Source organism: Larimichthys crocea, chromosome IV (genome assembly GCF_000972845.2).
Source record: "Larimichthys crocea isolate SSNF chromosome IV, L_crocea_2.0, whole genome shotgun sequence".
NCBI classification, from domain to species: Eukaryota; Metazoa; Chordata; class Actinopteri; family Sciaenidae; genus Larimichthys; species Larimichthys crocea.
The window spans coordinates 6,275,928-6,301,510 of NC_040014.1; the positions used below are offsets into that span (position 1 = coordinate 6,275,928).

Below are 25,583 nucleotides of genomic sequence, written 5' to 3' on the forward strand. Positions count from 1 at the left end.
TTTTGGAAGCAGCAAGCTCTAAACACAATATTTTCACATTTTCACCAAAAGGTTATGCATTATCCTAACGTGTTAGCTACAGGCCACAGACACATAACATTCAAGGGAACTGCAGCAATTGTAAAAATTACATTGTGATCATAAATTCTCAGCAGAGCGCTATGACAGACAACATCTTTGAGTGAAAATGTCAAAAATGTTGCCAAGTTTAAAGTGTAAACCTTTATGACCAATTTAAGACTAAGATTCCTTAGGTGTGCTAAGCTATTTGATTAACTCACTAGAATATCATATTTGTGATTAGACACAGTTTTACTGTATACTACCTGCCTACCTAATACACTACAAAAAAAAACTTGCTTTCATGATGCACGGATAAACAGCTGAGCTCAAATACTAGAATATTTCTCCAGCTGGCTGCACAGCTTGTTATTGTTATGGAATTTTCTATCCTTGGGTTACACAGGGTCGCTCATGGGCCTTGAGGTCATACACAGTGACAGTACTAAATCATATCAGAGAAGACACTGTCTCTCTTTGGTACACGAGGCGGCTGTTTGGATTGCTGAAGGAAAGCAGGTGCTAGCCTCAGCGTTGCCTGGTGACCAGGGACCTGGCTTCCTAGACATAATACATAACTAGCTGTTGACGCTCAACAGACAACAGTGACACCAATCTAGAATGGGCTGAAGGTGAACACTAACATGGGTAAATACATTCTTTTACTATTTCTGGGTGCATAATATTTGTGGTGTTATCTGTAGGGGTTTCTGCAGAATGTGATACCAACTCAGGCACTTTTAATGTGTCTCCTTTTCTTCTTGATCAAGCTTCAATAAATATAACAGCATAATACTTAAGAGGTTTCTGAACAATTTCTTCCTTCCTGACCTCACCGTTGAACATTGATTGATCAGAAATTTCCCCACAACAGTTATATAGCTGAGTGGATTAAAAGTGAAACCTCTGGACACATTTAATGCAGGTGATATACTCTTTTATTTATTCATTTGCACAAGATATTTACACATTTGTAGCTTCATTCAGAATCAAATTGGCTTCTTCTTTGTGTGTGTGATTGATGGGTACTGAGGTAAAATTGTAAAATAGTCAACTTTGCCCAATTGAATGATAATACATAATCTGCATTTATGTAAAGGCATATGTGTATATTTGAGCAAATACCAATGGAATATAACATACAGAGTGAATAATGAATTAATATAAATTGAATTAATATATATCTCCACATTTTACAGAGCATGTAAGCAACATTTTTCCCCATCTGATGGTGATTTAACGTCACTTGGTACACTAGAAACTCAGCCACAGCCAGTGACTCCTACTGAGTCAGAAAGGAAGCAATGTAACCTAGGTGAATTTCCCTGCAGGGATGAGAGTGAGAGTGAGAGTGTGTGAGTGAGTGAGTGAGTGAGTGAGATTTAACCAATCATTTATTCACAAAAATTCACCTTTACACCACAAACTGAATCATTTATTCACAAAAATTCACCTTTACACCACAAACTGCGCAATACAACAACAAAAAACAAACAAATAAATCAAATAAAGCAAACAATAAAAAAAAAACAAAGTTAAATTAACACATCAACAAAAGTAATTTCCAGTTCATTTAAAGAAAAAAGTACACCCTCATAATCCCACACATCCCAAACAATCACACCTCTGCCCTCTGTCCAACTTTTCCTTTCTACTTAATTAAATAGCCAACTTTGCCTGACCAAACAGGAAATTCAATAATCGACCTTTCTTCTTCTTGTTCTTACCATACGAAAAGCCAAAAATGAACATTTGTTCAGTAAACTGCTCTTTAAAGGACAGCAATAAAGTGCGAAGTGCTCCAAAAAGAGACAATAGCCTCGAACAATGTACAAAACAGTGAAAATTAGTCTCTCTGACAGGACAAAAAAGAAAACTGATCTAAGACTGTTGGATTTAACAGTGACACAAAAGCATTCACTGCTACAATCCCATGTAAAATGCTGCAACCACTGCAAGTCTCCAGTATTTTTTGTTAATGGTGGTTTATAAAGTAAGCCCCATACAGGTTTTTACCTCTGAACCCATTTTAAAATGGTCCCTCCAAGGTGTGTCTACTCTTCCATTAAGTTCTCTTTTATTTAAGACCTTGACACAACCTTGATAGAGTCTCTTTCCCCCCACAGAGTCCAGTGGCATCCACGTTTGACCCCCCACAGTCTATAGGTTTAGGCCTAATACATAACCTGGGAAAAGGTTCAGAATCATCAGGTGTCAGTTGTCCAGCAAACCATCCTGCCAGCAGCGCTCTCTCCTCACTCGACAGCGCCTTCCTGAAACTGTCCAACACCAGACCGATCACCCAAACAGATTGGACCTCCAACCTTTGCGCCAGAGTTGCAGCATTGTCCAAGTGAGCTCCTGCCAGCTCCAGCAGATGCCGGAATGTTGTTATGCCCTTGTCCTTAAAAGTCTCATACATCAGTGGCGCTTCTTCCCAGGCAACGCCTAGCCGAGCACCCCTAAGAATTGGCTCCCTCAGAAGCCAATATAAAGAAGCGTCACGGCCCAGTCTGCCTGTTTCCATCTCAGGCATTAAACACACTGCTATAAAATGGTGACACACAATGCAAATTCAAATTTGAACAATCCATAAAAAAAACAGTGCCTTTCTAAAATCTAACTCACCAATTTGTCCAAAGATAAAATCGGCAACCTGTCTCAATGGTAAATCTGGCGGGCCATAGAGAAACCTCTGCAAAAAAATTAATCTAAAAGCCGCCTTCCTACTGGCTAGATGTACCAAACCCTGCCCACCATCCTCTTTTGACAAAAATAAGACACTCTGAGGTATCCAGTGTAATCTATCCCAAAAGAAGTCGACAATAATACTCTGTAATTTCCCTAATAAAGTTGCTGGAGGTTCTATTACAGCCAGGCGATGCCACAAAGTAGAGGCCACCAAGTTGTTAATAATAAGTGTACGCCCTCTAAACCAAACCAAAGCATTCTGTAATATTTACTAGTTTCTCAACATCACTTTCACCATTTACAGCCACCATAATGTCATCTGCATATGCAGAAAGATGCAAGGGTAAAAAGGTATCTCTTAGTTTTACTCCCATTAATTGCTTTCTCACCTGACATAACATTGGTTCAATGGCTATAGAATACAACATACCTGACATTGCACAACCTTGCCGAATACCCCTCTCTATAGTGAAAGGAGCACTTAAACCACCATTAACTTTCAATACACTTTCAATGTCACAATAAAGAGTCCTAGTCAAGGCAATAAAACCAAAAGCCTCAAGAGTTTTCCATAGGTATTTGTGCTCCACCCGATCGAAAGCCTTCTCTTGTTTAAGAGAAATCAGACCAAACTTTAAATCCAATAGTCTAGAGATATCCAAATAATCCCGAATTAATGAAATATTATCTCTAACAGAGACACAATATGATTGATCAATGTGAACAACCTGCTCCATCACCATTTTTAACCTATTTGCCAACACTTTTGAGAGGATTTTATAGTCAGCACACAACAGACTCACTGGCCTCCAATTCTTGATCTCACACAGGTCTCCTTTTTTAGGGAGAAGAGTAAGGACTGCTCTCCAACAGCTGAGAGGCAATCTACCCCCGGACACACTGTCACTTAGGACCTCAAACAAGTCCTCCCCTAATATGGACCAAAAGGACTTATAGAAATCTACAGGAAGACCATCCAAACCTGGACCCATCATCGCCACCTGCAGCTCCTGCATTTTCAGTGGACCCTCTAGTTGTGTGCTGTCTTGTTCTGCTACCTGTGGCAGATTGTCAAAAAAAACCTCAGACATCAGCTGATCCTCTTTGTACTCACTGGCATAGAGTTGGGAGAAGAACTGCACTGCTCTTTTCCTTATGTCAGATGATTCAGTGAGATCCTTCCCATCAACTGATTGAAGGCAATGAATGAGCCGGCTCTGACCGTTCTTCTTTTCAAGGTTAAAGAAGAACTTAGATGGAGCATCCATTTCAGAAATACTTTGAAAACGTGATCGAACCACTGCCCCCTGTGCTCTAAGCCCCAGCAGATCCGCCAAAGTAGCCTTTTTGACCTTGAGCGCCTGAAAGTGGCCTCGATCTCCTGTGGAAGCACTTAAACTCTGCAACTCCATTAGACTAGTCTCTAGCTCTCTAATCGACTGGATGGTCTCTCTTGTGACATTAAAATTGTATTGTTTACAAAACAGTTGTATCTGTATTTTGCCAACATCCCACCATTGTTGTAAAGATGAAAACTGGGACTTTGCAGACCTCCATTGTTGCCAAAAAAACTAAAACATTCTCTAAAATGCCCATCATTTTACAGCACAGTGCCAGTATGCACTCTTAAGTTTTACGAAAACATTCCCTATTACCAAACAGTGATCTGAAAAAAAAAACTACTGGACACAAGAAAGAAGATCTAAAAATTTGCACTTGATGTTTAAAACAATAAAATCTGTCCAGCCTCGCTAAAGAGATACAGTTATCCTTGCTGTGTGCCCAGGAATACTGCCTCATGTCCCTGTGCTTAGATCGCCACACATCATTTAACTCATAAGTCTCAATAATCCTTTTCAACATCTTCCTTGACTGAGCATTGGGTTCTAAATGATTCCTGTCCAGATCATCAGTAGTACAGTTAAAATCCCCTCCTACAATTAAAATATCTGTTGAGGCGCAATTTGACAAGGTGTTTTCTAATTCGAGGAAAATGTGTCGTTCACCAGGATTCACTGGGGCATATACATTTAGCAAGACTAGGGTGGACTTCTCATATTTAGCAACCACTTTAATTAATCTCCCTTTAACAATCTCTTGTAAATCAAAAGAAATAGGCAGAAAACTCTTTGAAAAAAGGATTGCTACCCTAGCACTTACTGTGCTCGTGACTTAAAACAATATTCCCATTCCCATTCCCTCTTCCATTCAACTTCATTTTCATTATTACTGTGTGTTTCTTGAACAAAAGCAATATCAATACATTTTGTCTTTAAAAGATCATAGCACATTGTTCTTTTCTTAACATCTCTTGCTCCATTAGGATTTAGAGATGCAATTCTGAAACTACTCATGGCCAAACATAAGGTGGTCAGAAAAAAAAAATTATATGAAACTTTTTGATTCATTTATAGCGTTGTGCTTTCACCTTATGAACCAGTTTCCTAAGACGATAAATCTCTGTGTCCTTCAGCCCATCCGCACCTCTCTGTCTCATTAACCACTGAGCAGATTGAATAAACAACGACTGGTTTGGAAAAAACTCATCCACAGCCACATCTCTTTTCCCTTTGGTCACTTCTAGGAAACTTCGGATCTGCTCAAGACTGTAGCCATTACTCTTCTGGCCATCAGGAATAGACGCATCTGAAAGCTCACGCTCACTGTCAGTATCAGAGAAACCGTCTGTATCACTTTTCCTTCCTTTCTTTGGTTTAACTGTTTTGGAGTCTCTCCTTGTTTTCCTCTTAGAGGATGGCACTTTGAAAATGTTTCCATCATCCAGAGGACTGCATTCTTCCACTTACGTAACATCGCTAAAATCAGACGCATTGTCTCTCAAGCGGATGCAGAAAAACTAGTCCACGCATTTGTTACTTCTAGGCTGGACTATTGTAACTCTTTGTTATCAGGCTGCTCCAATAAGTCTCTTAAGACTTTGCAGTTAATTCAGAATGCTGCTGCACGTGTTCTGACAGGAACCAAGATCAGAGATCACATCTCTCCCATTTTGGCTTCCTTGCATTGGCTACCTATTAAATCTAGAATAGAATTTAAAATTCTTCTCCTTACTTACAAAGCTCTTCATGGTCAGGCACCATCATATCTAAAAGAGCTCATAGTACCTTACTACCCCTCTAGAACACTGCGCTCTCAGGATGCTGGGTTCCTTGTGGTTCCTATAGTTTCCAAAAGTAGATTGGGAGCCAGAGCTTTCAGCTATCAGGCTCCTCTTCTGTGGAACAAACTACCATTCTGGGTTTGGGAGGCAGACACGGTCAACACCTTTAAGAATAGACTTAAGACTTTCCTTTTTGATAAAGCCTATAGTTAGGGCTGGCTCAGGTTATCCCTTAGTTATGCTGCCATAGGATTAGACTGCGTGGGACTCCACCCCCCACCCGGGTTATGCCTAGCCAGGCACGTATTGGTTGAAGATGCACACATTCTCCTTACCGAAAACCCTCTCTCTCTCTCTCTCCATCTCTCTCTCTCTCCATCTGTGGACATGTCTCATTAATGCATGTTACTAACCAAACTTCCCTGGAGTTTCTGTGCTCTGTCGTCCAGCAGGTTCTCGTGGATCGTGGCTGCTGCTGTGGTCCTGCACAACATCCACTACATATATTATTACTGTCATTGTTACTACCATATCTGTTTCGTAATCATGTTTATCATTCATTGGATTCCTGTCATTTATCGTCATTGATTGTACAATATGTTTGTGTTTGATTTGTCCTGTACACGTGACATCTATTGCACGTCTGTCCTCCTGGGAGAGGGATCCTCCTCCTTGGCTCTTCCTGAGGTTTTCTTCCACATTTTTTCCCTGTTAAAGGTTTTTGTGGGCAAGTTTTCCTCACTCGAACCGAGGGTCTAAGGACAGAGGGTGTCACTCCCTGTACAGGTTGTAAGCCCTCTGAGGCAAATGTACTTTGTGACTTTGGGCTATACAAATAAAATTGATTTGATTTGATTTGCAGTACACTTTTCTCCCCACCATCTACAAGCTCGTCAATATTCATCTTTTCCTGTCTGTGGGTTTACCATTACTCGACCCCCTGTGAGAGACCAGAACAAATGAGAGTCAGACACGAGAGCTTTATTTGTACAAAGGGCACCCTGCCACTGCAACATCTAAGCTACAGATAGCAGAGAGGCACAGAGCAGTTCCTTGTTCCTTTTTTTATAGAAGGTTACATGACAGTGGACGGACAGGGGCAGTCCCTGTTCCAGTAAAATAAAACATTTGATTCATCATGAGTACAGTGTAGTAAGATGAGTACAGTGTAGTAAGACTACTGATGCTGGGACATGTGACATTCTTTTAGCCTTCTAACACTGTCCCTCTCCAACACTGATCTGACTCAGCTCACTATCTACTGCCGCAGATGTGGTTGCACATTCTCTGTCCTGCCGCGCATATGTGCCAGGCTCCTGGGCTGTTGTTTCCCTCTGCCCCTCCTGACTCCCGCTATCTGCCTCACTCTCACTCTGCGCCTGTGCGCTCTGTGCGCTTGGCACAGGCTGCGGCACCCTATCCGGGAAGTTGCGCACCAAGTGCCCCTCTTGCCCGCAACCAAAACACTTCATCGTCTGCGTAGTCGCAAAAATTGTGTATTCAAACCCATCAACTTTAAACTCCATAATGACATTAAGCTCATCCTCGTCATTAGTTAAAACCATGAACACTTGCCGCATTTTCATTGCAGACACTATCTTGCGCGTGCCGTGAAGCTCTCTCTCCAATACCGTATTACTGATGAAAGGTGTAAATTGGACAAGATGATTCTTTTCGCTGGATTAACCAGGGGGAAAACTTGGACAAATGTATTTCTCAAGACATTCCTCGCTCAACCACAATACCAACTTTGTCTAATGAATCGAGAAAATCACGACAGCACCGCTCATCCGATGCTGATTTCAAACTATCGTACCCCACAACTTCCCCAACCGCCAGACCACACTCCTCCACCGATGATCCACACGACCGGTATTTTAATGCCATGCCGCTGGGAAAGATCCCTGAAACCCCCGGTTCCATTGACTGCGGTCAAGTGAGCAGACGTTCGTCTTTTCCTGATTTCAAGTGCGCCCGTATTACAGAATGTATGGCAATCCATGTGTCCATGATACGGAGCAAGGAAACACATTACGCCACTGTAAAATCCCTTTGATCCATAATTTATAACAAGGCAAAAATTGTGTATTCAAACCCATCAACTTTAAACTCCATAATGACATTAAGCTCATCCTCGTCATTAGTTAAAACCATGAACACTTGCCGCATTTTCATTGCAGACACTATCTTGCCGTGCCGTGAAAGCTTCTCTCCAATACCGTATTACTGATGAAGAAAGTGGTAAATTGGACAAGTGTTCTTTTCGCTGCTTGGGTCCTGCACAACATCCATACCTATTATTACTGTCATTGTTACTACCATATCTGTTACTGTAATCATGTTTATCATTCATTGTGATTCATTGTCATTTTATCAGTCATTGTAATTGTACAATAGTTGTGTTGATTTGTCTGTACACGTGACATCTATTGCACGTCTGTCCGTCCTGGGAGAGGGATCCCTCCTCTGTGGCTCTTCCTGAGGTTTCTTCCACATTTTTTCCCTGTTAAAGGTTTTGTTGTGGCAAGTTTTTCCTCACTCGAACCGAGGGTCTAAGGACAGAGGGTGTCACTCCCTGTACAGATTGTAAAGCCCTCTGAGGCAAATGTACTTTGTGACTTTGGGCTATACAAATAAAATTGATTTGATTTGATTTGCAGTACACTTTTCTCCCCACCATCTACAAGCTCGTCAATATTCATCTTTTCCTGTCCCTCTCCAACACTGATCTGACTCAGCTCACTATCTACTGCCGCAGATGTGGTTGCACATTCTCTGTCCTGCCGCGCCATGTGCCAGGCTCCTGGGCTGTTGTTTCCCTCTGCCCCTCCTGACTCCCGCTATCTGCCTCACTCTCACTCTGCGCTCCCTGTGCGCTCTGTGCGCTTGGCACAGGCTGCGGCACCCTATCCGGGAAGTTGCGCACCAAGTGCCCCTCTTGCCCGCAACCAAAACACTTCATCGTCTGCGTAGTCGCAAAAATTGTGTATTCAAACCCATCAACTTTAAACTCCATAATGACATTAAGCTCATCCTCGTCATTAGTTAAAACCATGAACACTTGCCGCATTTTCATTGCAGACACTATCTTGCCGTGCCGTGAAAGCTCTCTCTCCAATACCGTATTACTGATGAAAGGTGGTAAATTGGACAAGATGATTCTTTTCGCTGGATTAACCAGGGGGAAAACTTGGACAAATGTATTTCTCAAGACAATTCCTCGCTCAACCACAATACCAACTTTGTCTAATGAATCGAGAAAAATCACGACAGCACCGCTCATCCTAGATGCTGATTTCAAACTATCGTACCCCACAACTTCCCCAACCGCCAGACCACACTCCTCCACCGAGTGATCCACACCGACCGGTATTTTAATGCCATGCCGCTGGGAAAGATCCCTGAAACCCCCGGTTCCATTGACTGCGGTCAAGTGAGCAGACGTTCGTCTTTTCCTGATTTCAAGTGCGCCCGTATTACAGAATGTATGGCAAATCCATGTAGTCCATGATACGGAGCAAGGAAACACATTACGCCACTGTAAAATCCCTTTGATCCATAATTTCTAACAAAGGTTGATACAGTTGTCCTCAGGACCACCCTGACTGTTCAGTCAGTCAGTATCAAGCATATTTACTGTATCATTTTGGAGAAATTCAGCCTCAAAGTTCATTATTTTGAATTGAAAAAGGCATTATGTACAATATTTACTCTACTGTAAAATCCCTTTGATACATAATTTCTAACAAAGGTTGATACACTTTGGCTGTTCCTCACTCTATTCACCCATACGTAGAGAGAGGGCTGGCTCAATTCGTGGCAGCGACAGCTAGTAGTGGCATTTCCGGTGGCAGCCTGAGCTGCACGGACTTGCCGCTGTGTGTGTGTGTGTGTGTGTATTAAGATTAATCAAATAACAATATTCTATTGAGCCTTTCAGTCAGTCATTCATTTATTTGTAGTTGCAATGACATATCCATCTATAAATTACACACACACACGCACACCCCAGATTCTAGGAGATTCAATCTCATTTACGGGTGTCAAGGAGCCACTATCAATATGTGGGAGAGTTTGGATGTCTAACTTTGTAGTAAAAACACACGTAAAACAGATGTTGCACAGTCAAAGCACTTGTAAAATTAAATAACTAATTTTGGGTTTTGTTACAGACCGACTTTGTCAACTATAAGGCCATTGTGTCCTTTATTAACATTGGCAATGTACACTGGAAGTTTCTGGTAAGCCGTTACTTAATACATCACAACTGCCTTCAATTCTCTGTATGTCATTACTAACTTCTAAATTATATTTCATATTTTCTCTTTTTGTTACAGTACATCAGTGCTGCAGATAGTACTGTCTATGTTGTTGATCCCGCACGCAGTGCTACCGAGCAGGCAGACTCAGACAACGCAGCAAAGAGATTACGGTAATTAAGCAGATCTATCTGAACAGTGTGACTCAAGCCATTTCAAAACTGAATATTTCATATGTTTGCAAGATGTGTTTTCTTTAAATTAAATATTTAAGTATGGATGCTATGTTGTGAATCATGCTTTCAATAATCTGTTAAACAACATGTTAGAGGCAGCTTTACAAAACAGAAATAGGTAACAAGCAGAATTTATGCCAACACTGCAACAATTTTCCCCCTCCACCCGCCCGGATTGTGGATGACCATCCTGCCTTTACTGTCCGGCAGCTACTGGGTGTGCGGCGCAGGGGCCGGGGCTTCCAGTACTTGGTTGACTGGGAGGGATATGGCCCAGAGGAGAGGAGCTGGGTCTCGTCAGCTTATTTTGGATCCCTCTCTAATCCGGGACTTCTATCAGCAGCATCCTGACAAGCCTGGTAGGCCACCTGGAGGTGCCCGTTCAGGGGGGGGGTACTGTCACAATGGCAGTCGTGACTGACATATAAACCCTGGCCTTCCTCCCACTCCTTGTCAGATCGTTTGTTCAGCCTCCGTGGTAGTTCACGTTCGGACCATCCTAAACTACTTGTTCCTTGTGCTCCTTGTTGATTTCCTGACCTCTAACCACCGATCTCTTGTGCTCAGGTCCACCATCTTCACCTCCTGCCACCTGCTTGCCTGCTCTCCATCCACCATCTTCAGACCGTCCAGACTCCGTGCCTCCTCCATCCATTCCCACCACTGCTTCACCTCAGCCATTCCCTCCACCTCTTATCGGACCCTCTCCTTCCCCTCTTCTCCCACATCACAATAAATCCCCTTCTCCCACTAACCTTTGTCCGAGCCTGCATTCTGGGTCAACCTGTGCAACCATGACAGAACGATCTGACCAGAACTTTGACCCAGCAGTCTCGGCTGGACTTCTTCAAGCCTCTTCGGATCACCGCCAAGCCCTTGCCTCTCAAGGAACCCTCATTGGCCAACATGACCGTGTTCTTCATGAAGTAGTAGAGACTTTGAGAGGTTTGACTGCTACTGTGTCCAGAATCCAGAACCAGTTTAGTGCTGCCCAATCCCCATCAGTTCCAGCTAGTCCCAGTCCCTTCATTCCTGGCCCACCTCCCGCGATGCCTTCTTATATGCCCAGAGAACCTTATGTCCCGGCACCTGAGCGCTATGATGGTGATCTGGGGACTTGTCAGTCTTTTTTGCTTCAATGCTCCCTTGTTTTTGATCTACAGCCACAGACATATGCCTACAGACAAGTCCAAAATTGCCTTCATTGTTGGGTTGCTAACTGGGAGGGCTAGAGCTTGGGGTGCTGCTGTTTGGAGTGGCTCTCCACTGATTAACTCCTCCTATGCCAGCTTTGTGGCAGAGATGAGAAAAGTTTTTGACCACCCTGTTAAGGGTAAAGATGCCAGTCAGCATCTATTATCCCTTCACCAAGGTGCCCGCAGTGTAGCTGACTATTCAGTGGAGTTCAGAACACTGGCAGCAGAGTCAGGCTGGAACGATGAGTCACTTCAGGGGGTTTTTCTTAAGGGGTTAAGCGAAGCAGTGAAGGATGAGTTGGCTGTCAAGGATGAGTCAGACAGCTTGGATAGCTTAATTGCCTTAGCCATCAGGCTAGATAATTGCCTGCGGGAGCGTCGTAGGGAGAGAGCTGCCCGTCCGGTACCATCACCTTTTCCCAAGATGGGTTCCGAACCCTCACCCATATCTAGTGTGGTCGCCAGTAACCCTTCCTCCAGCTCCGAAGAGGAACCCATGCAGTTGGGCCGAAACCGTCTCTCCCCAGCAGAACGGTTGCAGAGAGTTCGAGCTGGAGTGTGTATTTACTGTGGACAGGCAGGGCATTTCCTGGTTTCTTGTCCCCTGCGGTTAAAAGAGAAGACTCATCAGTAGCAGTCGGGGTTCTGGTGAGTCGACCCTCTGTCTCTTTGTTTCCCCGGACCCGTATTCAACTCAATGCCATTATTGTGACTAACTCTCAAACTCTCTCCCTCCTTGCCCTAGTGGATTCTGGGGCTGATGAGAACTTGCTTGATTCCAATCTGGTAGCCCAAGCTGGCATTCAGGTTGAACCGCTCTCCACCCCTGTGGATGCTAATGCTCTTAATGGTGAACTTCTCGCTCAGGTCACTCACCGCACAGAGTCCCTTTATCTCCTGCTCTCTGGTAACCATCGTGAAACCATCAAGTTCCATGTGATACCTTCTTCTCGTGCCCCAATAGTCCTTGGTCTGCTCTGGCTTCAAAAGCACAATCCACACATTGACTGGTGAGTTGGAGCTCCTTTTGCCATGCTTCATGTCTGCAGTCTGCTCTCACACCTGTTAAAACCGAGTCTCCCCCCTCTGTTCCTGAGTCTCCTGATTTGACATCCATTCCTTCTGTCTACCATGACTTAGGAGAAGTTTTTAGTAAACAACGAGCTCTTTCTCTGCCTCCTCATCGTCCCTATGACTGTGCCATTGATATCCTTCCAGGTGCTCCCCTGCCCTCTAGTCGACTGTATAATTTATCTCGCCCTGAGAGAGAGGCAATGGAGAGATACATTCATGACTCTTTGGCTGCAGGAATCATCCGTCCATCCTCTTCTCCTCTGGGTGCTGGTTTCTTCTTTGTATCCAAGAAGGATAAGACTCTGCAACCATGCATTGACTACCGTGGACTTAACAACATCACCATAAAACAAATATCCTTTGCCTTGATCAGTTCTGCTTTTGAGTCCTTGCAGGGAGCCACCATCTTCTCCAAACTGGACCTGCGGAATGCCTACCATCTTGTCAGGATCAGAGAGGGAGACGAGTGGAAGACAGGTTTCAATACCCCCCTTGGCCACTTTGAATATCTGGTAATGCCTTTTGGACTCACCAATGCACCTGCTGTTTTCCAGGCCCTAGTGAATGATGTCCTCCGTGATTTTCTCAATCGCTCAGTCTTTGTCTATTTGGATGACATTCTCATCTTCTCCAGGAGTACAGAGGAACATGTTCAGCACGTCAGACAAGTCCTCCAGAGGCTCTTGGACAACAAACTGTTTGTAAAGGCTGAGAAGAGCGAGTTCCATGTGTCATCAGTGGCTTTCCTGGGATACATTGTTGAGAGCGGGCAAGTGAAGACAGACCCAACCAAGACACAAGCTGTTGTGGAGTGGCCCAGACCAACTTCCCGTAAGCAGCTTCAACGGTTCCTTGGTTTTGCAAATTTCTATCGCAGGTTTATCAGACTACAGTCGTGTTGCTGCCCCCCTTTCCAAGCTCACATCCCCAACTCTCCCCTTTTCCTGGACTCCAGAAGCTGAAGCGGCCTTCACTGGTCTCATAAGACGTTTTACCGCCTCAACTCCCGTCAGGCCCGGTGGGCATTATTCTTTGGTCGATTCACCTTCACCTTAACCTATCGTCCTGGATCCAGCAACATAAAGCCTGATGCTCTCTCCCGCCAGTTTGGTCCCGAAGATGCTCCCTTGGCATCATCTACCATCCTGCCTCCGTCCTGTGTAGTAGCAGCTGTGACCTGGGAGATTGAGGAGGGCCCAGCAACACCAACCAGATCCTGGTACAGGTCCAGCTAACCGCCTCTTTGTCCCAGACGCAGTGCGTTCTCAAGTTTGCCTGCCATCCTGGGATCAGCCGCACCCTGTCACTCCTGCAACAATATTTTTGGTGGCCCAACATGGTCACAGACACCCAAACATTTGTTTCTGCTTGTTCTGTGTGTGCTGGGGAAGGCATCGCATAAACCGCCTGCTGCGTCCCTTACCTGTTCCAGGTCGTCCTTGGTCTCACATCGCAATTGATTTTGTTACTGGACTGCCCTCTTCACGAGGTAAGACAGTCATCCTGACCATTGTGGACAGGTTTTCTAAAGCTGTGCATTTTGTGGCTCTTAAACTCCCCTCTGCTCTTGAGACAGCTGAACTCCTGGTGCTTCATGTCTTTCGTCTTCACGGTATTCCCTTGGACATTGTCTCTGACCGTGGTCCTCAATTCACCTCTCAGGTTTGGAAGGCATTCTGTCAGGCCCTTGGAGCTTCTGTGAGTTTGTCTTCTGGTTTTCATCCTCAGACCAATGGGCAAACAGAACAAGCCAACCAAGACTTATAGGCAGCTCTCCGTTGTGTCTGCCAGGAACCCCACCTCTTGGAGTGTCCGTCTTCCCTGGATTAACTACGCCCACAACTCCCTAAAAAGTGCAGCCACAGGTATGACCCCATTTGAATGCTCTCTGGGTTACTTACCACCACTGTTTCCTGCCCAGGAGGGTGAGGTTGCTGTTCCTTCGGTCCAGGCCCATCTTCGCCGATGTCGTAGGCTCTGGAAGGATGCTCGCTCTGCGTTACTCCGTTCTGTTGACCGCAATCGTCATTACGCTAACTGCCTGCGGACACCAGCCCTACTGTCCGGCAGCTACTGTGCGTCACAGGGGCCGGGCCTTCTAGTACTTGGTTGACTGGGAGGGATATGGCCCAGAGGAGAGGAGCTGTGTCTCGTCGGCTTATTTTGGATCCCTCTTTAATGCGGGACTTCTATCAGCAGCATCCTGACAAGCCTGGTAGGCCACCAACTACATATAAACCCTGGCCTTCCTCCCACTCCTTGTCAGATCGTTTGTTCAGCCTCCGTGGTAGTTCACGTTCGGACCAACTTAAACTAGTTGTTGCTTGTGCTCCTTGTTGATTTCCTGACCTCTAACCACCGATCTCTTGTGCTCAGGTCCACCATCTTCACCTCCTGCCACCTGCTCTCCATCCACCATCTTCAGACCGTCCAGACTCTGTGCCTCCTCCATTCCCTCCACCTCTTATCGGACCCTCTCCTTCCCCTCTTCTCCCACATCACAATAAATCCCCTTCTCCCACTAACCGTTGTCCGAGCCTGCATTCTGGGTCAACCTGTGCAACCATGACAGTCACCCTTGCTAAACACCAAAAAAAGTTAGGAGAGACTCGTGACAACTTAAAGACATCATTACCAACATCATTTTTTTCAATCAAACTTGTTAACACTATTAGCCGAACAAGTGTTACATTACTTGTGATTCTGACCCCAAAATATTAACTCTGTCTAACTCTCTCTTTACTACGACATACATTGTTTTCTTGGTAATAATGTGTACATATTCCTCACATTAACCACTTTTTAAAAAAAAAGTCCTTTCACAGTGAGTACTTCAACATGAGGAGGATCTGTCTGGGGAGCACTGACTGGGTCAGTCTTAAGTGGAAAGGTGGTGTTCTGGAACACCCATTTCAGAGAGACGGGAGTAGCTGCGGTGTGATTGTCATCAAAGTAATAAGAATATTTCTTAACATCAGCTTTATCTAAATGATCTACATTCATTAAGAATTTGGATCAATTTCTGTTTTGTTGCAATTCCACTTCCTTTATTTTGCTGACTAGGAAACTTATGCAAACAGATGCTTTCTTGTGTGTTTAGATGGCAAAGGCAGTCATGGAGGCTTTTCCAAAGAAAGCAGAAATGTCATTTGGGATATCTCCAAGACTGATGGCAGATGACAGAAAACACTTGGCTCTCGAGCTCCTGGAAGCCTCAGTGGCACGGTATTACAGAAAACACTTTGTAAACATATTCTCTATACACTAAAACAACTAAACCATTATTTTATTTATTATAAAGTAAATATACGTACAATGGTTAATGGTGGCAGTAATGGTAAATCTAATATTTTCAACTTTCTGTTAGTGTTTAACACAGAGACCAGCTGTGCCATGTGCTCAGCAGTAAAACCACCAATTAAAGGGCCTGACTTAACAAACTGGGTAAGTTGTTTAAAATGTTTTCTCTGCACATTTTGTATGCCTTGGTTCACTCCTTAGCCATAGGGATATGCATGTTTTCCTATCAAGAATTCCAAAAAGTGTGCATTAGATTGAGATTTCAACAATGACAACACTTTAATCAGGAGAATAATCAAATGAAGATAGTCATCAAAAGGTTGTAGAACAGTAGTACATAATTACTTAGTGATTTCCATGAAGAAAGCAAAAACAACGGCTAAGTCAACCCTGTAATTTCATGTCATTCACATTTATAATGTCCTGTTTTACATGGTGGAAATGCATTTCTACAGAGTGAAATATTATATTTGGATCAACCAAAATATCACACTGTGAAGCCATCACCATTTCTAGAGAAAGATCTACAAATATAAAAAAAATTACATAGTTTATTCTTACATGTGCCTAATTTGCCCTTTTACAGATTCAGTGTGACACCTGCTGCAGGTGGTTCCATGTTGAGTGCATCAACATGGACTTGGAAACACTTGAGCAGGCAGAGAGTACAGACTGGAATTGTGTTATTTGTGAACAATGAACAACTTCAACAATGATCTCAGACTATATATACAGTCTATATTCATCCTGCTCCCACATTTTACTAGTGAATGATGTTATTTGTTCCTCAAATGTGGAGCTGAGACATGAAGGGTTTGTAATGATGTTTTCAGTTTTCAACTGAGTTGTTTAGTTTTTCCTCTGTGTTTGGAGTTTAAACCTCTTGATTTGTTCAGCTTAATTTTGATTTTGAACAAATAAAAACTAATATTTAAAAAAAGAAAAAAGAATCTCCCTTTATGTACAAAAGATAATTCCTTTGTGCATGGTTCTTTCATTGTTTATATTGCTGCACATGTGAATTCCCACACTGCTGAGGTCCTTGAATGCACCACATGCGTACCGCTCAGCCCAGAGCAAACGTCAGGTGAACGATGTGCAGTGTGTGCGTCCATTGAGCCGTGAGTTATAATGTTTCCTTCTGTGTTACACTTTGTTGATGTTTGGGTTGATCCATGAGTCTATTTTGGTGACTTTTGTATAATGTGACAAACAATTAGCCGCTAACGAGTGACTTGTAGCTAATCGCTAACTAGCGATAGCCTGAGAGTCTTGTGTTGCTGTGTTGCTAATTTCTGTTGATTATACATTGCATACTGTAAGCTAATTGAGGAGCAGCGGTGTATGTCACTCTTATGTTGCATCTAAGCCGGTGGATTAATGTTCATTCTGGTTTCATTGATTAATGCTCACTTTAAATTCATAATTAATCTTGAGCTGTATTTCATATGTTATCTGGTTAGAGATATCTAGCTCAGTATATTTCATGCCTAAGTTATACTTTATTTCTAATCAATCTGTATTGTTGTGCTTGTATTGCAGCAACCACACACACACACACACACACACACACACACATACCCACACCTGTTCACACCCAAATGCAGATAAACAGCTTGAACTTTATTGAGGAGTCTGCCTCTTATTAATGCCATCCACTGAACATGCCAACAGTGTCCTGACCCGACACCCTGAAGTGATTGCTGCCACCTAAGATCCCTATATAGTCAATCAGTCATACACTTTATAAAGCAAAAATGTGAACTTTGAGGCTGAATTTTTCAACAGTCAGGATGGTCCCGAGATAAGTGTACAAACCTTTGTCAGAAATTATGGATCAAAGAGCTTTTACAGTAGAGTAAATATTGCGCATAATGCCTTTTTCAACGAAAAAAAGGAACTTTGAGGCTGAATTTCTCCAAAATGATACAGTAAATATGCTTTATACTGAGTGATTGAACAGTCAAGATGGTCCTGAGGACAACTGTATCAGCCTTTAGTAGAAATTATGGATCAAAGAGATTTTAAAGTAGAGTAAATATTGTACATAATGCCTTTTTCAACGGAAAAAAAAAAAAAAAAAAAAAGGAACTTTGAGGCTGAATTTCTCCAAAATGATACAGTAAATATACTTGATACTGACTGACTGAACAGTCAGGGTGGTCCTGAGGACAACTGTATCAACCTTTGTTATAAATTATGGATCAAAGGGATTTTACAGTGGCGTAATATGTTTGCTTGCTCCGTATCATGAACTACATGCATTTGCCATACATTCTGTAATACGAGCGCACTTGAAATCAGGAAAAGACGAACGTCTGCTCACATGACCGCACTGCCGGTGGCGGCCATTCCACCGAACAGCGTGCCGGTTACTACCGTACAAAAGAGCTGATCAGTCCCCCCCTGCACCCCACCAGTGATTGAGAAACTTGAACAGAACGAAACTGTTAAAAAAACACCCGTGAAACACCAAGAAGCAAACCTTCAAACCAAAAAGGAGCACATCCACTCTCCAAATCACACTCTGACACTCTCGGCCACCACTCAGACTCAGTTTCTCTCTATCACGTCAAGTTTTTGAACTATAGGATCCCTGTTTTCTTAAAAAAAAAAAAGAATACTGTACTTAACAGATATGCTTCTTTGTTGAATCTTCGTGAACTTTAAAATCTGCATCATTGCTGTCACTGCGTTCTTCATCACTCAGATCTTCTAGAGGAGGTTCAAAAACTGGCACTGGAATTTCAGCTGAATGAGGCATTGGTCTTATAGCTGACGGTAGATTAGGATATTCTATTTTACTTTTATTTTTCTTGTTAAATCCTGATGTTTTCACTAAACAAAAGTAACAGTCTGTGCAATGATCTTTTTGGGGATACCAAATGCCAACTTTTCACGTGTTCCTTTGGTCCACATCCGTAAACTCTCGACACACTGCTTGCACACTTTGTGAGGGGCCCATGGCTTGTCTTGGTCACAGAGTTTTACTTTAAAATATGCAAAATATGCTTGTTTGACAAATGCACTGATGTTTGCCCTCTGACTTGGAATGGTGAAACTAGCACAAATATAGCAAAAGGAGTCAGGGCTGTTTAGGCATTTACGATGAGAAGAAGCAGGAGCAGACATGATCTGGAACAAAGGAAATATATACCTATGGAAATCAAACACTAAGATGGAATAGTTCCAAGCTTTGACAACTACAAAAACATATAGAACTTACAACGGTATGCCCATGGTTACAAGGTTAAGAGAAGAGCCAGCACACATCCTCTTAATTTCTACTATGCTAGCTTTCTGTGTGCAGATATTGATAGTACTGACCTATTGGGAGCTGCACACACCTCTCACCGCACTGACTCAGTTGTGACTGCAAAAACAAGTTGCCACGTAGCTGTAGATGAGTCCAACCGTAATCAGCTGGCAAGTCTTACTACAGCTAATCAGTGGAATTTTGCTTATCTGGACGGAGAAAAAAAACTTGACGTGCTAGAAAAAAAAAAATTTGGAATCAGCATGCCAATTTTAGTTTTAATCAGCATAAAAATCTAACTTAGAATTTTTTTTCAAATTGTTCCCCAGTGTAATTAGAGCAAAAAGCTGAACGTTACAGATGGGAAAAGTTAAAAACGAGAGGGAAAGAGAAAGTAAATAGAAGTAAAAGAAGTGTGTTTTAAGGTTTTATATCTTGTCTTCTTACATTTTTGGGAAGATAGTGTTCACCTGCTGTCCGATTTTGTTTTATCTGAAGATTTGGTGAGTTAAAAAGCCATTTTTTTAGCGTTTGTATTAGCAGTTTATTCCTTTGTTGTATAAGCTCAATGTGAAGACGATATTACTAGCAGCTAAGCTAATGCAGTCTGAACAGGTATTTTCTGTTTTTCCAATTGTGAAATGTGTAGCAAAAGCTAAAAAGGAGCATGTACATGCTTAAGTTGTCTTGCAGAAGAGTAAAACCGAGAGCCGAGCCACCATTTCAAGCGATAGTTAACTTGTATTTCACTGCTAGGACTTTATTTTTATTTATTCTCCTGATACAGTGCCTATCATAAGTATTCACCCCCTTTGATGTTTTTCCCCTTTTTATTACTTTCATAAATCAATCATGGTCAATAAAATTTGGTTTTTTCCACACAAAAATGTATTGGAAAAACTTTAATGTCAAAGTGAAAACAGATTTCTATAAAGTAATGTTAATGAAAGAAAATTATATAAAGAAAAATAATTGTTTGCATAATTATTCACCCCCTTCAAGTCAGTATTTACTAGATGCACCTTTGGCTGCAATCACAGCACTGAGTCTGTGTGGATAAGTCTCAATCGGTCTTGTACATCTGCACACTGCAATTTTGCTCCATACTTCTTTGCAAAACAGCTCAAGCTCTGTCAGTTTGCGCGGGTACCGGGCATGAACAGCCCTTTTGAAGTCCAGCCACAAATTCTCTATAGGTTTGAAGTCTGGGCTTTGACTCGGCCACTCCAGAACATTTACCTGGTTCTTTTTAAACCATTTCTGTGTAGCTTTTGCAGTATGCTTTGGATCATTGTCTTGCTGGAAAATAAATCTTCTCCCAAGCCGTAGTTCTCTTGCAAGATTGTCCCCCATAAATTTTGGGTATTTTGCAGCATTTATTCTGCCCTCTATCTTTACAAGCCTTCCAGGGCCGGCTGCTGAGAAACATCCCCACAGCATGATGCTGCCACCACCATGCTTCACAGTGGGAATGGTGTGTTTTTGGTGATGTGCAGTGTTTGGTTTCCACCAAACATAACATCTTGTCTGATGGCCAAAAAGCTCAATTTTGGTCTCATCAGACCAAAGAATCTTCTTTCACTTGACCATGGAGTCTTTCACATGCTTTTTGGCAAACTCTAGTCAAGATCTAATATGAATTCTTCAACAGTGGCTTTCTCATTGCCACTCTCCCATACAGCTTTGACCGGTGAAGAACCCGGGCAGTAGAGCTGGGCGGTATGACCAAAAATTGATATCACGGTATTTTTTTAAATTATCACGGTATAACGGTATTTGACGGTATTTTTTTTTTGTGGATGTTTACGTGTTAACCCCAATTCCTAATTGTTTAGAGAATACTTACTGCAGGAAATTACCCTGGTTTGAATAGTCCCACAAAAGAATTGAGTGCCAAGCACTCAAAATTGTAATGAGGTGCAGAAGCCGTGTTTTTCAACAGTACTAAGCGGTACCATGTCTTTGGCTAAGTGGAGTGTGATAGAGTTGGTAATATCATTCCATCGTTTGCTTTTCTTGTCATAGACGGTCCCTTTAGCAAACGCGCCTACCAGGGACGCCTGTGTAGTGCTTTGTGCTGCAGTGCCAACGTTACGCAGAGATTGGGGAGAAGATGCAGCTTTTACTTTCATGCAATCTTCGTATTCCAGGATATGATTGTGGCGGAGGTGGTGAAGCAAGTTGCTTGTGTTCCCTCCTGCAGCTAAAACATTAGCTCGACAACACTTACAGATAATGCGTGTTTGATCCGCGTCAGATTTTTTAAAACCGAAGTATTTCCAAACAACAGAAACGGCTCCCTTTTTCGGAATGAGTTCTGTGTCTGTGTCATTTTCTTCATTCATGCTCACCGCTCAACTCGCTATTACTACCCTAGTCTTTGCCACTACCACGCTCTCCTGCAGAGTTGGCTTGTTTGGTGTAACACTGAAAAACAGCCCCCGCTCAATCTATCGCTGTGCGACGTTCCGCCGCTCTGTGTAGCCTACATATGCGCGCGCACGGTATGCGGTAAATGAAAGATTCATATCATAAAAATAAAAATTACCGGTTTACCGGTTCAAAAGGTATACCGCCCAGCCCTACCGGGCAGCAGTTGCTATATGCACAGTCTCTCCCCTCTCAGCAGCTGAAGCTTGTAACCAGGGATGTAGTGGTGGGTAAACGCACGTAAACGCCGTTTACCCACCTCCAGATTTTTGGAAATAGCGTTTACGAACCTCTAAATATAGTTTACGCACCTCTAAATACAGTTTGCGCACGTTCAATCATAGTTTATCCACCTCTACATACAGTTTACGCACGCATGTCTCTTGTTTTATAAACTACAGATATTAATAACGCTTTCCCGTTATTTTTCAATTGCCTACAACTAGTAGATCCTGCAAGCATGAGTTCTTGTGGGTTTTATCACTGCGGAGCCTATACGCGTAGTAATTCGCCCTCTTGCGGGAGCCAGCAGACTGCGAGATTTCATCCACACGTTTACATTAGCTTCGCTACCAACTACAGTGCTTCTATCCACAAGACAGAGCACCTTGCATGTTACTGATTACGTACGTGTGTGAAGTTATGGTGAAATGGATATTAGGCGATTTCTAAAGCGTCGAGGCAGCAATCTTCCAGCTGAGACCAGCAAAATATCTCGACACAGTGAGTCCAAAAAGAATCCTAAACTTCACGTTTTTAGGATAAACTCCCCATCGTTTTGGTTTGTGGACCATGCCACTAACTAACGTTAGGTTGTTAACTCGTGCCAACAAATTAGCCTACCTTTCTGGCAGACAATGGCGTTGTTAGTGCAGTCTAAAGTTTTTGGTAATTATCATATCACAGGGCAGCTTCAGATCCACGTGCACGTCCCTGCACACTAAAATATCCAACAGACAAAGAGGCTCTGTGGGCACTGTTGTGAGTGACATTATGACTATGGGTAGCTACAAAGTTAAGTTCAGTGCTATAATGATTATTTGATATTGTTCTTTTTTTTGCTTTCTTTCACACTGACATTATTTTTCTCTTTATTAAGATTTAATAAACCTCAAACATGCGTATTGTGTATCTCGAATTATGACTGATACAGAGTAGAGACCTCAGGGAACCCTTGTCACACACAAACATACATACATGCATTCACACACATACAAGTACACACACATGCACATTTACAAACACTCATACACACACAATCCTATGTGTCAGAAAAGTTGTTTCATAAAATACACATCGTAGCCTCCTTGCGTCATGCTTGCGTCGACTATGAATTGGCCCTTACAACGTCGTGGTCCCCCGATCCCAAAATGTATAGTTTACCCACCTCTTTTTTTACCACTACATCCCTGCTTGTAACTCCTTCAGAGTAGTCGTAGGGGTCTTGGTGGCTTCCCTCACTAGTCTCCTACTTGCACGTTCACTCAGTTTACGAGGGCGGCCTGATCTAGGCAGATTCACACATGTGCCATATTCCTTCCATTTCTTGATGATTGATTTCACTGAACTCCGGGGGATGTTTAATGCCTTGGATTTTTTTTTTGTATCCACCCCTGAATTGTACTTTTCAATAACCCTTTCCCTGAGTTGCTTGGAGTGTTCTTCTGTCTTCATGGTGTAATGGTAGCCAGGAATACTGATCAACCAGTCTCTGGACCCTTCAGACACAGGTGTTTTATCACTTTAATCACTTGAGACACACCCACACCACACCCGCAACAACTGGATGGACCTCTATTGAATTAAACAATTAAATTAAAAAGGGGATGAATAATTATGCAAACAATTATATTTATTTATATTTTTTATTTCATTTACATTACTTTGTAGAAATCTGTTTTCACTTTGACATTTTTTCCAATAATTTTTTTCCAAGGGAGTAAATACTATGATAGGCACTATACGTGAAGCTAAAATGCAATGTTTGTGCATTGCCTTGTTGTATGGCAGGCCAGGTTTTTAGTTGGGATCGCTGCGGTGTGAAACACCTGGGGAAAAGAAGATGGCGAGCCCACCCATAGAAGAGACACTTGGAGTATCACCTATTTTGCGAAACTCGTCTGCACACTGTGGGCAAAGACACTGATTCTGACGCTCGTGGATCGTGGAAGGACAAAACTAACAGGTTTTGCAGAGACACACATTTCATTTGGACTGAGAAAGGACTTAACTAAAGGACCGGTGATCTTATATGCATTGTTTAGTGAGATCGAGTTTTTGAGATTGAGTTGTATTTGATATTTTATTGAACTGTGTTTTCCTTTATGTATTCACTTTTCCCTTATTGTGTGCCAAATTGGTATTACGTGAATGGGTTGTGTAAAGTGAGTAAAGTTGAGTAGAGCTGGTTAAGCAAACGAAAGAGAAAGTAGAAAAATAGAACAAAACTCATAACTAGGCCTAAATTGAACTGTTTTTCCTTGTGTGTGTGGTTGTGCATGTAAAAGTGTTTGGTACCATCATATGATTATTGTTGTTTTTTTTGCAAGCTGGCAGTTAATACTTATTCACTGGTCTGTGGTCTGTTATTCCTGAGCACTAGTATCAATCACTCACCTGAACCTAGAACCTAGACCCTGGTCCTAGTAGTCATACTTACAGTGCTACATTTAACAAACATTAAACTTCTCCACGCACTTCGTGCATACACTTGAGTGAATATTACAAGACTGAAACAGAAAAATTATCCTGTCAACAAAAAACAAAAAAAAAAATGCCTTCTCCAGTTCAGCTCCTGGCAACATTTTGGGAGTGGTAGTTTCAAGTGTTTATTCTTGCCTTGTGAACAATACCAGATCCACATGTACCAGCTTGCATCGTTTCTCTGATTTAATCAGAGATCAGGGTTGTTTTCTATCTTGCCCTCTTTCACTTTTTACTACTTTCTGTCAGGCCGGGACTCAATGAGGACTCAGATGCAGAGTTAGGCAGACAGCTGTTTTATTCAGGACGACAAATATCCTCGACTGAGTGAGGCTATGAAAAGGGCCTAAACTAGAGGGAACAAAAATCACTCCAAGGAGGAAAAAACACTGAACTACTCTTAATAAAGATAACAAAATCAAAATCACTCTCAACGAGGAACAACAAAAGGCTATGACTACTCGTATTAAAGATTAACAAAATCAAAATCACTCACAACGAGGAAAAACAAAAAGGCTATGAAACATTAACTTAAGACGCTCAAAAACGAGGCTGAAAACACACTAGGCTAGATACAAAGAAACAAAAAGGCTAGACTAGGAAGTACAACAAAAAATCACTCATTCGAGGAAGAAAACAAAAGAACACTTGAGCTAAGAAGCTGTGACTAAGGGCTATGGAAAAAGGGCTTTGGTGCACGCTACGAAAGACGAAACACTTCGGCACGGGACAAAGGGAGACGCAGACAATATATACACAAGGTAGTGGGGACCAGGTGGAAACAATCAGGGCGGGGAAGACAATCAGACCGGTGACACACGAGGAAGGGCAAGTGACCTGAAACGAGAGGAGAGTTATCTTTCAAAATAAAACAGGAAATGACAAGACATAACAAAAACCCAGCTTGACCTCACCACGGTGTGACACTTTCAAGTCTCCTCAAGATCATCAAGATTGCATAAGCCAAGGGATCACCCTCTACGTAGGTGGAATTCCCACGTAGAAAGGAGTGACGGGTTTCCCAAAGAAATCAAAGAAAAGATCTGAAAGGAAAAATACAAATCACTTGCAGTAGGTCCTAAATCTTGCATCATCACCATCAGCTATTATCTGATGACGATTCAGAATCTGGGGATGACAGCGAATGTCTGAGCCTACAGTGTACAAGTGCATATCCAGAAAACAAATATATCCAGACCAAGATCTGATCTGCAGTTTGATTAACAACTTGATATGAGAGAATGACCAGAAAGTTCT

The 25,583-nt window shown here is 42.5% G+C and overlaps 1 protein-coding gene across 2 annotated transcripts; it reads left to right on the forward strand.

Annotated features, from left to right (window-relative positions):
- Positions 1-9,811: 9,811 nt before the first annotated feature.
- Positions 9,812-16,875, forward strand: LOC113745752 (protein enabled homolog). 2 transcript variants are annotated; one of them, XR_003462379.1, is made up of 6 exons: positions 9,812-10,113; positions 10,210-10,304; positions 10,578-15,589; positions 15,738-15,862; positions 16,005-16,081; positions 16,524-16,875. XR_003462379.1 is itself a non-coding variant. In XM_027278673.1 (3 exons), exons 1-3 carry the CDS (start codon positions 10,094-10,096, stop codon positions 11,597-11,599), a joined length of 780 nt encoding a protein of 259 aa, XP_027134474.1. In that variant the 5' UTR covers positions 9,812-10,093; the 3' UTR covers positions 11,600-15,707. The 2 variants fall into 2 exon arrangements, 1 of the variants encoding a protein (XP_027134474.1); XM_027278673.1 differs by lacking the exons at positions 15,738-15,862; positions 16,005-16,081; positions 16,524-16,875 and having other exon boundaries at positions 10,935-15,707.
- Positions 16,876-25,583: the final 8,708 nt, after the last annotated feature.